The sequence below is a fragment of the Hetaerina americana genome, unplaced genomic scaffold, assembly GCF_022747635.1.
Source record: "Hetaerina americana unplaced genomic scaffold, ioHetAmer1.1.p SCAF_36, whole genome shotgun sequence".
NCBI classification, from domain to species: Eukaryota; Metazoa; Arthropoda; class Insecta; order Odonata; family Calopterygidae; genus Hetaerina; species Hetaerina americana.
The window spans coordinates 4,757,325-4,774,617 of NW_027286941.1; the positions used below are offsets into that span (position 1 = coordinate 4,757,325).

At 36.1% G+C, this 17,293-nt stretch overlaps 1 protein-coding gene across 1 annotated transcript in view; it reads right to left on the reverse strand.

Annotated features, from left to right (window-relative positions):
- The window catches only part of LOC139691474 (uncharacterized), a 59,747-nt gene that overhangs the window by 6,875 nt on the left and 35,579 nt on the right, over positions 1-17,293 (reverse strand). Inside the window, exons 2-5 of the mRNA XM_071589297.1 lie at positions 13,196-13,471; positions 10,480-10,781; positions 5,608-6,091; positions 2,321-2,606 (exon numbers count right to left, since the gene is read on the reverse strand). Coding sequence (XP_071445398.1) covers positions 2,321-2,606; positions 5,608-6,091; positions 10,480-10,781; positions 13,196-13,471 — 1,348 coding nt within the window. The remainder of the gene's footprint in view (positions 1-2,320; positions 2,607-5,607; positions 6,092-10,479; positions 10,782-13,195; positions 13,472-17,293) is intronic.

Below are 17,293 nucleotides of genomic sequence, written 5' to 3' on the forward strand. Positions count from 1 at the left end.
ACAAAAACCAAGAATATGCTCCTGAAAGATTAAATTTTGGCGCGTCAAAACTTCGAAATTGATGCTTTATGATATTAGAAAGCTCGCAAGTGTTTCCTAAGGGTTGCTCTTAAGAAATGTATACACGTACAACTTCCGCAAGTGCGAAAAAGAAGCGGTGGCTTGAGACGCAGGCAGTTCTCCTCGGATGTAAGTGAACTGCAGGGCGGCTTCATAAATCAAGTCACATGCTATAGGTCCATATTTCAAAAGTCCTATTTGACGTTCCTCACACGATTTTTCTCCTGCTAGGTTTAATTTCCTTATACGGCCCAGAGAGATGGTAAGCCATTTTTCTACAATTTTTTCAGACACCTGCTAAACATTTCACCCATATTGCTATTTATTCTTTGCTGTACTTATCGAGCAAATTAGTTGAATTATCTGCAATATGTAACTTTACATTAACGAAGGAGCTGTATCCGTATCCACAAGTTTGTTCGCATGTAGATTAGGGTCTGTTATCACATAATTTAATATCATATTTAAAAATTTAAAAAACTATATTTTGAAATTATGTTAAGGAAATTATTGTATGGAATATGAGGAAGTTACAAGACAAAGTGCTATTTGCTGATAAGCCTGGCATATTGATCTAAACTTTGATACCTTACTGACTTCATGATAGTTAATAACAAATACCTCATCTCAATGAGCAATACTTTCTGCAAAATAAATATCTATGGGTTGAAATGAAACGCTGATAAAATTTTCAAAGTTTTTAAGAATATGAATTTAAAGCTGCACTACTTTAGAAAGTGCTATTTGTAAATTTTATCAAACCAACCGGAAAGATGAGACTTATAGAGTGAGATGGAAGGATAACATTATGGCAAAACGTCACCCTAAATTGAATATTTTTTGTCGAATAAACAAAATAGAGACCAATTACTAAACATACATACTAAATATCAAGTAAGCCATATTACTAAATATCAAGTAAGGAAGTGTTGTCGACTAGATATTGAAGGCATTGAACAAGATTTTAGAAAACTTTGGATATTGAAGGAGCAATTGAGACGCACATTTGACATGACAAAAGCACATGAGGTGGAAAAGATGGCTGGAAGAAGTAAGGGATCGGAAAAGAAAAATAAACACTTGAAAATATACGTATATGCATCGCCTAAGAAGAGCGTAACAATCCCTTTGAAATTAATTTGATTTAAACACATCGGCTTAAACTAAACTGGGAACACATGCTTTTATGAGAAAATGGAAGATTTAAGATAACAAGTGACTTATTGAATATGTGAATTCATCCACAAAATCATAAAGTTGTCGAACTTGGAACTTAATAACGGTGATTGTGACAAGGATTAATTGTAAAATCTATTAAATAATTGTGTTATGTTGCCGTGCAAAATATATTTGCCACCGATGAAAATATTTTTCTGAAACTGTGCTGAATATTTAAAGACGAGTTGAGAAATGTATAAGAGTCAAGGATAAAGGAACACGGAGCTCATTCCCGTCCCATCCACGTGATGATGTGTTTTTTTTATTGTACCATTTATTCCACTATGAACTCATTTTGAAAATGACAAACGATATTGTGAAAATCATTCTCCGAAATTTGGAAATTTTGTCGGGCAGTAAACTTAAAGGGAATATAAGGCAAAAACAAAGTTTCGCCCAAGGAATACCTGTTTTTACAGTACTTATAAGTAAAACAGAAAACATATTACGAACGAATAATATATAATTACTAATTCTACGTATGATTTTGAAAGAGTATGCTTACGAAATAGATACTCTACATTTTAAAACCCCCGGATATTACTTTGTTTTAAGTCAAATTATGGTGTGAATGCATTTTTATTGGTTATATATTAGTTTCAAGTTATTAGGATAATTAGAAAGCTTTTGATTTAGGAAGGATAAACTTGAGCCATCGGTTTGTACAAATTGTATGTTAAAATATTGAAAAAGATACTGTAAACGATGCTGCATGGATATTATTAGGTACGGGTATGTTCAGAAATATAGAGCTTTCTTCAAATTTGCTGCAATATTATAAGAAAGGAACAATCACTGCTTGCCATTTTGTAATCACTGAACCACAAAAAATTTACTGATCAATCGAAATATTATATTGAAATAAATTTCTTGAGCACTTTCTATTATGATTAAAAATTAATTTTAGTTTTAAGATAGCATGGGTTAATAGCAAGATTTAATTTGTTATAGTTAGGGTGGCTTAAAAGATAAAAAAGATTATGCATTAAAAAATGAGAACATGAATTGATCGCGAGTGAGATGTCCCTTTTTTGGGACTCACCTCCAGTCCCCCGCGGCCGCTTCCTCCGAACGTGGCGTTGTGCATCGTGAGCCGTATTCTCTGCCCTGTCCGTGCTTCGATCCGGTAAACACAGGACAAGGCCTCGGCGCCGCCTCTGCCGTAGAGGAAGACGTTCTTGGGCGAGGGCAGCTGTGCCGTGGAGCGGAGGCGCAGCAGGCGGTGACAGCCGCTGCCAGGACCCTTGGGTCCACTATCCTTCTCGCCCTTTGGTGTCCAGGCCCCGGAAAGGAAGGCTCCAGGAAAAAGGGGAGAGCTTCCGTAACCTCTGTGGGAGGAAAGGAAGACTTCAATCGTACCACCAATGAAAGGCACCACCTATTTCGTCTTGTCATTTGAATGAATACAACACAGGAAGTGGAAGCATGGTGGAAGTTGAAAGCCCTTAAACGTGTCTTATAGCAAGTGGAAAGGAGAAGATATATGTACTATACAGAAGACGAAGTGATGGAAATTATTGACCAGAAAGTTTAAAAGCCGTAATAGACGGATAATTACTGATTTTTCTCAATGCCTAAGATGCCTTTACTAGGCTTTGGGTTTTCCCAATCATGAGTGCAGTAAATGAAATGGGAGGTCTGTGATCTCCCAAAATTAATGTCTTAAAATCGTAAAAGTATTTACCTGTACATAAAACTTTACTGCATATTTTCACCTTAAAACCGTCAATCTTTGAACAGTTTTCTTTCGAGTAAACGCTAGCATATAAGACAGAAAGAATCCGCTAAGATGACTGTTTTTCTGAAACAATAATTTTCACAAGGAAGATTATTTTTTACAGAAAATACATTTAAAATGGTTTATAACATAATCATTGGTGTTTTCTCGAAAATATTCTCGGGTAAGAACCTGCGGAGAAATTATAAAGTAGTGAATTTATAAGGAAGTGTAAAATGCATACCACTACCCATGGAGACATTAAGTACAATGTCTATACGAAATATAACGATAAGAGATTAAAATTTGAAGAGTCTTGGAAAACACGTTTTTGGGAAGATAATATTAAAATCATAATCGATGATCGATGAAACCTAGACGGCAAAAATTTCTATTACAAAATTTGATAGAGTAAACTGTATTAAGGGAGACCTTTTGTAACTACTTCATAATGATATAAAAACCAGTATTTGTTTTCTGTTTGTTGCGTGTTATTGTTGAAGATTAATATTCCGTCGGGACTCTCTAGGGTTGGTGAACAAACGAGTTTCGTTGAAGTTAGAGGTTAAGTTAATGGGCTAGGGAGAATGCGCTGGGGATTCCCGTTTGGGAGGACATCAAAGACAAAAAGGAGGGGTGCCGCGAGTAGTTGGGGAGAGTTGTCCATGGCCGATGTGCGTGCTTCCCTAGTGCGAATACGGACCTCCAGTGGTCACTATCCTTGATTGTTTGCAACCATCACTACTGAACCGTATGCAAAGTTGCATATTCTTTCAGGATACTACAATGTAAAAAATTCGATATTAATTTGATCTTCATTATTTTTTGTCATAGTCCTAGTGTTATCAAATGTACTAATATTACTAGCCAAAAAATCTATAACGTATGAAAGTTTGACTAATTCTTTGTGGCTAAATAAATAACGTCCATCAAAATAGTTCACTAATGTCAAAATACTTGGGTTTCAATAAAGTAGATCCCTGAAGATTACGAAATAAATCCTTCAGTTTCAAAGGCTTAAAATTATCTGAAGATAGTGGAAATGTCTCTGAAAACCCTTTTTGTAACATGAAGTCCGCGAAAAACTCTGCAAAGCATGATTGTCAATCGGTGAGCAGTTGTCATAGTAAGGATCACGGCTTTGCCATCAAATTGGAGGAACTCAGTATCTTGGTTGAATCAAGCAATACATTTTGGTTATAGTATAAACTATTATATATTTTTCATCATAAATATAATTTATATTTTCTAATGTAATTTATACTATAGCCAATATGTAAATCTCTTTCAACTGAGCAATAAATAATGATCGTATAATAATAAAATATGACCGTATTTTACGAATTATACAAATGATAAAACTAAAGGATAAAACTAGTGGTGCTGTAATTTTGTGAAATAAACAATTTGCAAGTATCAAGGCACCTAAATTGAAATGGTCAATGCGGTTTTTCCACAAGTCATTTCGGAGTCCATCAACTTTAATATTTAACCACGAGTCAATGACAAATTAGGCATATAATGATAATCCTTCCTCAATGCAAATACTTCATTTAACTCTATGGCCATCTCAAACGACAGAACCTTAAGTGAAATTAAAGGAAGTCAGTTATGACTATTCTTAGTTGCTATAATAACCCTGATAGTATGAAAAATTAATAGCTTATCATTTAAATTGAAATGGGCGATCCAATTGTAAAGTTTGGAATGTTTTTGAATATTCAATGAATTAAGAAGAATTCTGAAACGAAGAAAAGCCTTCAGTTTCGAACGCCAAGACTATGGACTAATGGTCCTCGTTATCTCCCACTTATTTGCTAACGGGTTCACTTCTTTACTCATTCCGAGGTGCTTAATTTGAACGTGGACACCCTTACGTCTAAGTTAAACAAGAAATTGCAGATTTTGTGGAAATGGAAACCACCCTTTTTAATGGCAGTTATGAAACTTCGGATTTGGAACAAATTCAAAATGAATATCTTTCCTTAATTTATCGTTCGTTAGTCTAAACTTAAAGTTTTCGGACAATCTTAGGTTTAAAGACTTGAAAATTAAATAGAACTTCTTCTTTCTCTATAGAATTCCTTAATTTAATAAATTTACTCAAGCATTTACAGTAAAATAATGGTGGTTTTGCCAATTTGATCTATTATTGTTCGAAACCGTCAAATCGTACAAATATAGATATTAAATAGAACTTGAGATAATAATGCGACACAACAAAAATGAAATATTTAGTAGCAGAAATCATAAATCTCGAAAACTAATGAATAGGTGGCGTGAAGAATTAACATTTAAATTATTGCGATAATCTAAAGGGTGACTATTGGGTGAATCTACGATCTATTTTATAAAAGCAAGAAACACTTATAAAAATATATTGGACTGCGAAAGAAAACTTAACGTTTCTCCAGAAATAATCTTTTCAATTCCAAATTGTTTCCGAACTACCGTTCATTTCACCTCGGGTTCTCAAAGAGAATAACTAGTAAATATGTTATAATTTTCCACGAGAGGTGAATACATTTTCTCTCCATTGAAAAATATCAGTGAATCACTCTCTCAAAATATCATAAGTCCTATTGACCCTTCTCCAGGGATCATCAACTCACCGCTCTCCGGGTGCGGTCCCGGTCTGCTGCCGCCTGGGCGTGCCCGCCTTGGCACCGCTCCCTCCGGCCGCTGTCTCTCGGCTCCCATCACCTCCCACGTACTCCATCGCCTCCCCCGGAAGCCTCGTGTCCACGAACTCGTATCGGAGGCGGAAGGAGGCGGGGCTGAGGGCGGTCGCGATCCTTGTGAGACGGGAGATGGCGAGAGTGGAGCCCGAGGACACATAAGACTCTGTTTTGGTGTCGCACGGCCTCGTCAGGCGGGTGGAATTCCTGAGGGAGGCGTGCGCGCAGAGCCGGAGGGGCGGCGCGGCCATGGGGGGAAGCTGCGGAGCCGACGGCTGCTGGGGCAGCGAGGGTAGCAAGCCCCCACCGCGTCCACCATAGTTGATGGTTCCGTAGTGGCGGGAGGAGGAGGAAGAAGAGGACTGAGAGCCGCCGGTCGACGACCTTACACTACCGTAGGTGCCGCTTCCGGGGTCCGCTGTCGGGGTGGAAAAGACGGGCAGTGGGATTCAGTTTCGCTTCTTTTGATATTCAATAGAGAGCTTGAATTTTGCTACGCTGGTTTTGGATGGACACAACTACCAAATAAATGTCTTGTATCTTCTAACAAAATACAACCCAACATCATACTACACAGCAAATGAAAAAACTTTTTGTGCAGATTCTATGAAATGTCTTCACTAAGCTGTCTCCTTCTGATTTCATCATATGGCAAACAATGTATAAAATAACAAATAAAGTATAATAACAAGTAAACGCACGCATAATAACCATAATAAACCACGCATAATAACAAGTAAAAATATAAAATAACTATAATAAACGAAGCGTCATAACGAACAGTTTTAAAAGAACGTCCACGTTGGCTCTCTGTCACTCATCTTGAATTTCACAGATCGTAGTTACAAACTAAGCGTAAAAATTACGAATAAAAGGAAAAAAGGCTATAACAAGTGATAAGGTATAACTTATAAATGTTGACAAAATATATATTGCATTCGAACATTGGTATAATTTTTTAAAGTACTCATCACATGCATGGGACTCACACGAAGAAGGACATATTACAAAACTGAAGAAGGTCCAAAGAAAGGCTTCTAGGTATGTACTGGGGAAGCATAAGAGGATGGAGAGAGTTGCTCAAACTTTAAAAGCGCTGGGCTGGGAACTTTTACAAAGTTGAAGAAAAATAAGCGGACTATGTGGAATGTTCCGCATTCTGAAGGTGGAGAAAAAGCTTGAGCAGATCTAAGGAGAGAGGTGGAAAATTCAAATTTTATAGGGAGGAATGATCACAAATTTTAGGTAAAATGCCGGGCCCAAAGAACGAATGAAAAATGTTCCTTTCTTATTAAAACAATTATTAATTAGAACACTTTGCCTGCAAGACTAATCGAGGTAAATTCTATCAAGGAGAGATGTGGGCGGTTTATATAATAATTTGATTGATATGTTGTGTAAAATTGCATGTAACAGCTTAATTTTGATGTTTTTTCTTGTTAGTTGGGAAACTGATGTTAATGAGATGGGGATTTTCTTTTTTTGTGTTAGGTATTTGGAAGTTTCCTTTAAGTGAATTGTTTTTACTACCTGATTTTATTTATTATCTTTTGTAATATTGATTGCATTTGAGATTATATGTTATATTTCCGAGGCAATTTTCATTGCAATATTTGAGACTTTTGTGCCACCTGAGATTTTCTATCTGCACATGTTAGTTTTAGCAATAATAATAATGAAAAGAAAAAAAATATTGGTGGATAGATATCACGAAAAATGAGTTTTGAAGTAGAAATTACAAAGGAAAATAATGAAAATATGCATTTGAACATGATGGAGACTATGATTTGCTTAAGTTTTGTTCGGTAATGATTGACGTCTGACTCTACTCATCTCTCACAACTATGTTAATCACACAATGTCTGGTCGGCGAATAATGGACGACATTTTGTAATTTGCTGTTTAAATTATCCCGTGTTTTATTTTTCCATGAGACTTTATAAATTATTTCGTAAACTAGGCAAGGGTATACGATCTTCAAAATATAAATTGGACATAAGAGCGTTCAAGAGTACGCACACGCATAAGAGCGAGTGCGTACTATAAGGTAAATTACGTTTAGTTATTTTCTCTCTACTATGGGTTCCAATATTAGGATCAGGGAGAGTTAAGTCGTCAGAAACTCTTTAAAAATATTTATTTGTGATGCTATATGTACATAAAATATTTGAAGATATAAATATTCCGTACCAAAATTTTTAATTTATGAATGTTTATCATCCGGAAATTGCGCTTTTATTGAATTCCATCGTCTGAATTGAAGTGAAAATAAAATTAATTATTAATATTATTGTTATTGCTATTGACTTACTTTGGACAAAGTAATTTGGTTTCAGAGGAGACTACACATTGGAGACAAAAAAATTGAATATATTGACGGGAATATAAATATAATTTTACACAGGTCTGTAAATACCGGTTAACTTTTTAGTCGTTTCATGACGCAGTATACTTCTCCGTGTCAACGAAATAGACTACACATAAACACATGCACAAGAATATAATTGTAAAACATTTAACGTTAATTACGAAGCGTTAAAAGCAGCGTTTACAAACCGAATACAATTATAAGTTCATAACTCGGTGGCGGATAAAGTTCTAGACTTGGCTTACCGTTTTTTAAAAAAATAGAAAATTTGCAATATTTACGTGCAATATTCATAAAAAAATGTAGAGTTTTATAAAATTATTAAAGATTAATAAAATTATATTAAACTTTTCGGAAGAAAAAAATCTCTTCCGAGCTGAATGTGTTAATTTTTCGATTAATTAAGTCGAAAAGAATGTATCTCCGATTTGAGAAATGAAGAAATATATTTCCTATGCAATTACTTTTTTAATGAGATCCCTACTCCCGAATGCTTATTTTTTCCAGCGTATCTTAAGTCGCAGGAGGAGAATTTAATCAACGAGACCGATTACTTTTGAATCCATTTTGAACAAGAGAATACTTGTAATTTGAAGTTTTGGTGTTTTAACATCCGTACTATCACACTTGATTGAATTGGAAAGTATTAATTGCTTCGATGTTATTTTTAAATTTCGAGCTCAATTTTTTCAACTGCGATTTAAATGTAGTTCATTTAATTTGTCACCAGAAAATTACCTATTAAATTTTTTGATGAACTGAAACAATATTGCCCGTCCACATATTTTTATAATGATATTTAATTAATGAATAACTATTATAAATCACTCCATTCGAGCGTTTTATATCAACATTCGGTAAAAAAGACATTTTCTAGGTCGATACTATGAAAATATGAGACCTATTATTCCAAACCTCTCCACCACCTTTTGTTTTGGAATCAACACGCAAGCAAAACATGTGAAGAAAACTCGGTGAATAAAATTAAGTATCTTTGAAAGTTTTTTCAATCAGAAACTTCAGTAGGGGTCACAAAAACAGAAGTGGAACATATATAGGGTTTAAAAAAATAAAAACCATGTAAAATGATGTGGGTTAGAATTATTTATTTATTTTTCATTCAATATTTTTCCTTAAAAGTGTTTCTAATACACCAAAACAGGCAAATAGCACTGTACTTGCATTCAATTTTAAAGGGAAATTTAACTTGTGCATGAGTACTATAACTAAAGCTCCATGTAGTGCTTCATAAAGCTTCTAATGCTTCAATAAATGCTCGCTAAACGAAACAAATGGCACAAAATTGGCACAGAAATCTTCTGAGTTGATCCTCTTTAATTTCTCCTCATGAATGGCACGTCCTTGATGATCACTCAATTAGTTGCCTTGACTTTTTTGTCGTTTTGGAATACACACGCGATCAGAAACTCTCGATTTCACACATATTATTAATGATTTATCTTCACACTCTGCCAAATTTATTTGCAGTATTTGCGTTTTTCTGATAACTAAAAAATAGGACATTTTGATCTTGATATTGCAGTAGATAATAATGAAGTTGTGTAAGATGCTAGGTTTATAGACGGCTATGGATGAATTGCAGCTTACGCTCAACTCCGAAAAGTTCATTACATCCATGATAAAAACCATGAAAGCTCTGGATTGGATTGGCACTGCAGCATAAGGATTTAGCAGTAGGGCACATTATTCCATCGTGTCGACACGTATGTTTTTTTGGGTCACCCAAGAAAATAAGCAATGAAAATTAAATCCAGTTAATTAATTACGAAATTAAATTGAAATAGAACCATATCTTTATCTCAAAACAATAAATCAATAATTTCACGAGGGTTGAGACCATTTGGAGGCTAACACTTATTTACTTCCTCAAATCTGATAATTTTAAGCATTTCATCTTTCCTTCCATCTCCTATCCGCATTTTTACCCCCCGAGGGAGTGCAGAGAGGCGAAACCTAAGTAAGTCCTTGTTTTCAGTTTTCTGGAATTTTTTACATATCCATTTCTTCTAATCTCATTTTCCTTCTCATAATCTTGCTCAAATATTTTCATGATTGTTTTCCTCAGCTATACTTTTTCATTAAGATACTACCCAATTGATTTTTGCTATTAATATTTTGTCCGTGTTCATTTCTCGAAATATTCTTCACTTTTAAATTTTCTGTAAAATTATTAGCCTTATCAAAAGAATATAATACATTAAGAACATTTTAGCGGCGAGAGCATTGATACATTTTTGCTACCGACTACTTTGAAAATTGATACGTCCTTAAAACGGTTGATGAAAAGCATTTTCAGAATATAAAATAAGAGATTTATAATTTTAAGGGGATTGGTTTTCAAAAATATGGGTTAGGAATATAGGACCGTGAATCGGGAAAGACGGGGGGAGGAGTCGTGGAGATGGGAGGTAACTGACCGTATGCTGCCTCAGAGAGGAGCCCGCTGCCGCCCCTCGACTGCCCAGGGCCGGTTCTGACGGTGCCGTAGGTGTGGCTGGCGCCGTCCCCGCCGGATGGCGTCCTCAGCTGTGCCAGCGCGTCCCCGTAGGACACCTGCGAGCTCATGGGGTAGGACGAGGACATGGAGGAGGAGGAACCGGAGGAGGCGGAGGATGGCTGCGTGGGGCGCCCCGAGCAGTGCTCCTGGATGAGGCGGGAGCCGTCCCACAGCTGCAGTCGCGTCGTGCACTCGAGGAAGCTGTCACTGTCGCTCACCTTCCTGCGGCGGGGTCGAAGGACCCAGACAAAGAGAGAGAGAGAAACCCTTGAGATTCGAAGGGGTCAGGACCAGAAATAGAGCTCGGTATTCACCTTAGTGCAAACCCATCCACTTTACAACGAGTTAATCGGGATTTTAAATTCACACGGCTGAAATTATCAGCCACGCTGAAGACAATCTGTCATTCGAAATCGTAAAAATGCTATTCATGTAACATTTTAGTCAGTGGCAGGAGGTGCGATGCCCGACACGGAGACTAGCTGGAATCTAGCGATTGCATCAGCATAAATTCCAATTTTCGAGGATATTTTCTGTATAAATAATATGAATATTTTTTCAGTGTTAAATATGTTAATACTGATACTCATATTCATATTAATGACATATATATTTTATTGCTAAAAGGTCAAAGACAAAATTAGGAAATCGTTTACGAGGTGGAGTTCATGCATCACTTTTGGTAGCTATTTGTAATGAAATATATAGTCAATTTTTCCTAATGGAATAGAAAAAAAACAAGGAAAAGCCCTTTTTGGAAAAAATGAGGCTGGTAGCTTCATTGAACAGCATATATAAACATTAAAATGACTTTATTGCAATTTAAAATTCATTATAAAATTATATCTTAATATCTTCTTGAGTAAACATTAATTAGGCCCTTGTGTGTAACAAAGAAAACATTAGCTATTGCTTACTGATATTCCTAGTTATTAAATTAAAAGAGTTATATTGGCATTGGGTATTAGATTTAAAGCATATATTAATTGATGAAGAGAAGATTCGAGTGGTGAGCTAATTCCAAGAGCAAGACCGCATTCCCAAGCTCTACGTCTATAGCGTAGCATCTCACGTTCCTAACATATGAATAATTCCCAAGCCAGTCACTTAATACAACCTGCAATGGGTGAACTGCATTAATTGCTCGAAAAGGCCTCATATTAATGAACCGAATGAATGATTTAATTCGAATTATTTTGTTTTACTGCGTTATTTATATATTATTGAACTTAGCTTTTACTCAATCGCAGGTGAATTACACCAAATATGCGCGAACGTAATATGTTGGTAGGTAGCCAAAAGAGACTATAAAATAAAAATAAAAAGACTAAACCTATAGAATTGACCACATCCATCAAGCTGTAATTTGATTAAGTTGAGAGGATATAAACAGAGAAAGATATTACCGTTCGGAGCACGTATATGCAGTGCTATAGCGAGTCACTTTAAAAATGAAAATGTTACCATATAAATGATTTCAAAATCAATTATTGATGTATTACGACTTTGATTTCGTAGAGATGCCAATTGCTTTGGGTAATATAGTTAGAAACAGCTTCATTTAGCCACTCATGAATTAGCGAATAACTAATTAAACTAATTATCTGAAAAAAATATATTTATGGAAGTTAAATATGCTCTGCACAAAACACCTAGAGTATTACAACCAGTTGGAATCGTTGCCAAACTAACTTAAAATTAAAATAATGGAGAAAATTTAATGCTTAATAATTCTTTTAAATTTAATCATGCAGTAGGGAGTCGCGCTGCGGAATATTCAAATATTTAACTCTATTAATTTTAATTTTTTAAGAAATTCAATATTGAATGAGGTATTTTGGATATTCTTAAATTACCGTGAACACTTGAGTAGTTCCAGAAGCAACGTGAGAACAATTTAACTCCATTTATCTATTTGATAACTTCTTCCCGTTCTCGTCTCGTCCATACAAATCTTTACATACAAATGCGTTTTAGTTGTATGTAACTCAAATTTGAATCCCCATTGATCGCAGAATATGATGCTCTGTTTGAATATTGCAGAAATTTATTTAATTATGATCAAAATTTCAAGGTTAATGCAGCTAATTCAAATCTCATCGAGATGATTAAAGGAACTTCACCGAGCAAAGGAGGCTTTTGCCAATGAAATGAATAAAAAAGATTCTGCCAACTTGATTCTCTGTTTCGAAACATTTAAAGGCAAACGGGATAGCTTATAACTCCTGAAATTACATCGAATCAACAAAGGGGAACGACCCATAATTTCATCGTATATTATTATTTCACGCCACCCTTCCCTCTGTCGTAGTTTAATTGCCATTAGCGATTCTGCATAAGAGCCGCAGGGACCGAATAAACTCTGCTACCCTCTTCCCCATCCTCTCTGACCCCTACAGAATCCTTAGCCCCGTCTCATTCTCTCCCTCCCTACCCCGCCGGAGAAAAGTAAAGGATTTAACTCATCCTCCTCAGTTTTACCCTCTCCCCCGCTCCCTATCCGTCCACCCCCACCACCAGCCAGCCCTCGGTCGCCCTTTCCCGCCGCCCCTCCCCCCCGCCCGGGGTGAAGAGCTTTCGCTCCATCCCCGGCATCACCAAACCCCCTCCTCCCTGCATTGCTTATGAGAACTGACCTTGACCCCTGGGGCATAATGAAGCGGGGCGTTGGCCGGGGGCTGTAGGAGAGGAAGTATATCCACACAATATCTCCGTCCCTTCCGGTGAACTTGTACGTGCACGTCGTGTTGGGGGGCAGGCTGTGCCGCGGGCTCCTCACGTATCCGTGCCTCCCGCCGCCACCGGGGCCCACCCTGCCCCCCGTGGTGCCCGTGTGCACCCTGCCGCCAGCCCCCCGGCCCACTGGACCTCCCTCCCACTCCCACGGCGAAGCGCTGACGACGAACTCGCACCTGAAAGGGGGAAGGAGAGAACAAAGGTGAGAAATAAACATTCCGGCAATGGGGTCCGTTTTTGATGCGCATCACGACTCTTAGTTGGGGAGGAGGGTTGAGGGATAGAGGCGTGCGTTTTCATTTTTAAGTGATCCATTCCCACCCTCGGGGAAGGCTAACATTTGTAAACACAATGGGGGTGCGCGGGAGTGGCCTTTTATTTTATTCCATTTAGAGTTCTTTTCTCCAAAAGCTTGATATTTGGAAACAAAAAACCTTCGGGCTAATGCATCAACGAAGAGAACGAAGAAGTGTGCCATCTAAGAAAGTATGGGAACGATAAGTGTCCTTTAAATCTGTCGGAATGTGGAAAATAGATAGGTTTTCTCGAGAGAGTGAGAGAAAGATAAAGTTACCCAGAAATAGAACGTGAGTATATACTGGTAGTGGAAATTTGGCTCTGTATATCATGCTCAAAGGATTACACCATATTACTTACCGTATTTCTCGGCCCATAAGACGCACTTTTATTACACCAAAATTTGCTCTAATTAAATATAAATCGCAAATGTGTACAATGTAGCTCGTTTTGTTTCATGTCACAGGCGGTGCTGCTGCGGAACGTATAACGAAGATATCGCCCCTCTGCCAATGTATACACGTATCTTGTCTCTTCTGAGAAACTCGAAGTCTACTGACATTCACCCTTAATTGGTATGAGAGTGTCGTAAGGGCACAGAAAATGGTTGCTTTTAATGTATATTCCGTTAATATCAAAATAATAACGGAAACAAGAAAGCGTCGCATAAAAAGTTAAAATGATGATATGGGGTCTGAAGAGAGAAGATTGTTTTGAAGTATTGAATTTAAACCTGTATTCGTGAATCAAGCTTCAGAACACGGAAGTTAGGTAGCTTAAAGGCGTTATGTCCCAATGATGACAACTTTCCGGGATTTAACGATGAATAAACGTTGATATCCGTGTACCAATGAGTTTTTAATGCAACAACTTAGTTTACTTCGGATTAGTGTTAACATCAAAATAATTTGATCCTTTCTTTTTTATCCCAATATTTTTCGTTTATTCTAACCTGAAAAATCACAACGCGTCTTATGGGCTAGGAAATTCGGTAATTGTTATGGGTTGTTTGAGATACAATGAACACAGTGAGCACCAGATGCCTTTTTTGGTTTCCGTCAACTGTGAATGGAAATATTCTTAGCATCATATAGTATTATTAGATGCAGATAGTACATTCAAATTTATCAGATGATTACTGATAGGTTGGATAAGTATGCCCTACGAAGAAAGGCAAAACAATGGAATATTCAACTATGGCTCGTATTACTGGGGCCACAAATTGAAATATTACATGCAGTTTGTAAATATAAGCCGAGTACTAGGAATTAATTAAAAAATTGGTTTCCTACAAAAAAATATTAATGCGCAACGATAACGTCCAGAGTGGGGCACATAACTGATTTAAAGTTACTGCGTTCTGTTCGTGTAACATAAATATATTTACGTTTTTAGCAAAAAATTGTAATTACAAGTCAATCTTAAAATATTTTAAATATATTTAGGATTCAGAATAATTATTGTAGACGAAAGAGAAGTCAAAAAGCGACTAAAAGGAACATTTTAACTAAAGTTTTCGTCTGATCCCTGGGCAGAGTGTCCCAAGGCAAACTATTTTCCAGCTTTCTACTCATCATCCTCTCTCGACCCTGATCGTCCTCTCCATTCCAGTCTGACCAACGTATCTTTTGCCTTTTTTATTTCGATAAATCCAACCGCAATCACCATCCATTGGCCGCATTTCCCTTGAACCGTTCGATTCCTCAAGTTTCTTTTCATCTGCGCTGACGTCGGTATCAAAGCACCCAAACCAAGCGTAGGAACTTATGAACACCAACTGAATTTAACTTAATATTTGCTCCAAGTGTACCAAGAGCATCTAGTAAACTCAAAATGGAAACAGAATTATTACCTTTTAATCGTCGATGACGATTAGTACTTTATATGTTCAAAACCATCATGATTTTGAAAACGCAAAATATCTTCTCCACGTTTTAGAATGACTGATTTTACCTTTCGACTCTGATAGGATAAAACTTCTCAGTTGGGCGAACAGCGATCGTTATATCCATTGCTCGTAATTCTTAATGACATTTAGATCGTTTCCCCTGCTCGGCGTTGCATGCAAGCAATTGCTGGTCAACAAATGGAATGGCCTTCCTGGATTACTAAACGCAATTAACTGGCAAGACGAATTATTACCACAGCGTTTTCTCATATTTTTGCAAAAAAATCGCAAACGGCTGAGAAATGAATGACATCGTTAGAATCTAGAGAGTTTGTTCAGAGAGAGATTACTTTTTCAGTCAACTTCTAAAACGAGGAGAAGTTACAAATGAGTAATGCCATACATTGCTCGCATTTTCAATTCAAATTATAAAAATTATGAAAGGGATTCTATATTACCGTTTGTTTTGTAAGTTCTCTTAATTTGACCCAGAAATGAAGTGATAAGTAAATAACTTGAATAAATCATAAAATGGAGACATAACACTCTTACATTTGATTAATTTCAATAATTTTAGTAGCCTCAAAAAAGTATGTTATGGGTGGGGTAATTACAAAGGCTTTAGTCTACAATACTTGGGGCATAAATGAGTTCTCGTACAAGAATAAAGATTGAAATACGGGCATTACTTAGGAATATATAGCTTTGATTTGAAACGGTTAATACGCTTTACTTTACGCTGCTATGAGTCTCTATAATTTGATACGCTTTACCCTAGTCTGTCATTAATGCGTATGGAAGATTCGAAAAAGACGGATTTCAATGTTTATACGCACTCACTGTTGAAGTCCATTGTTTAGGAATCACAAAAATTTCAAGTTATTTTCGGGTTGTAAATCTGTTACTTAGGAGAAAATATGAGGAACGAAACACTCAATCAAAGATATTCAACAAGAGATTCAGAAAGAACAAAATGATTATCAATAAAAATGTTATAAAAGAAGTGCGTTTATTATTATGGCATGATTATTTATGACTAAATAAATTAGTGACGGTAAATTTGTTAGCGATATTTTGTTACTAAGAATATCCCTTTAGTGTTTCACTTGTGTCGTGCTTCACTGCATCTCTATGGATATTAATAAAATCCTTCACGTTGGTTTCCAATTGAATACGAGAAAAAAATAACCTCCATTGAAAGAATCTCTTCAATTCCTCCATCAATTGTTCTTCATTTTTTGATGCTGTTGAATGATATAGCTTAACCAATTTCAGTAATTACGCTGTTTATTCCACCAGTTAATAATTAAACTTTACTTAATTACGCGTACTAATTACCCTTATTGCTCCGAAGTGTGTTTCTATAATAGTGCTTTATGCGTATTTTGAATGAATTTATGTATTTTTTTGTGATACAGTTGTCTAATAAATATTTTTATAAATACTCCATTGTTAATAGTGATGTAGTATGGTATTATATGATGTGATTACATTTAGGATTAAAAATATTTTATTTTTGCATTTATCAAATAATGGACCCCTTCATGACCCTCAGTAATTTTAAAGTGATTATTATTTTTCGTAAAAACACCAATTTAGTTTATAAAATAGTTATTGAACTCATATTGGGGTGGTAATATTTTCTGGAATTTTAATAAAATACATTATAATGACAAGAATTCCGACTAAAAAGTTTCACCTCGGCACCAAACCATAGGTATTTGTCTTAGCACCATGTGTTTTTTAAAATGTTTTTTTTTAGAATTACATTAAAATGATCCAGTCAAAGTTTATATCAGTAAATTACGTTATT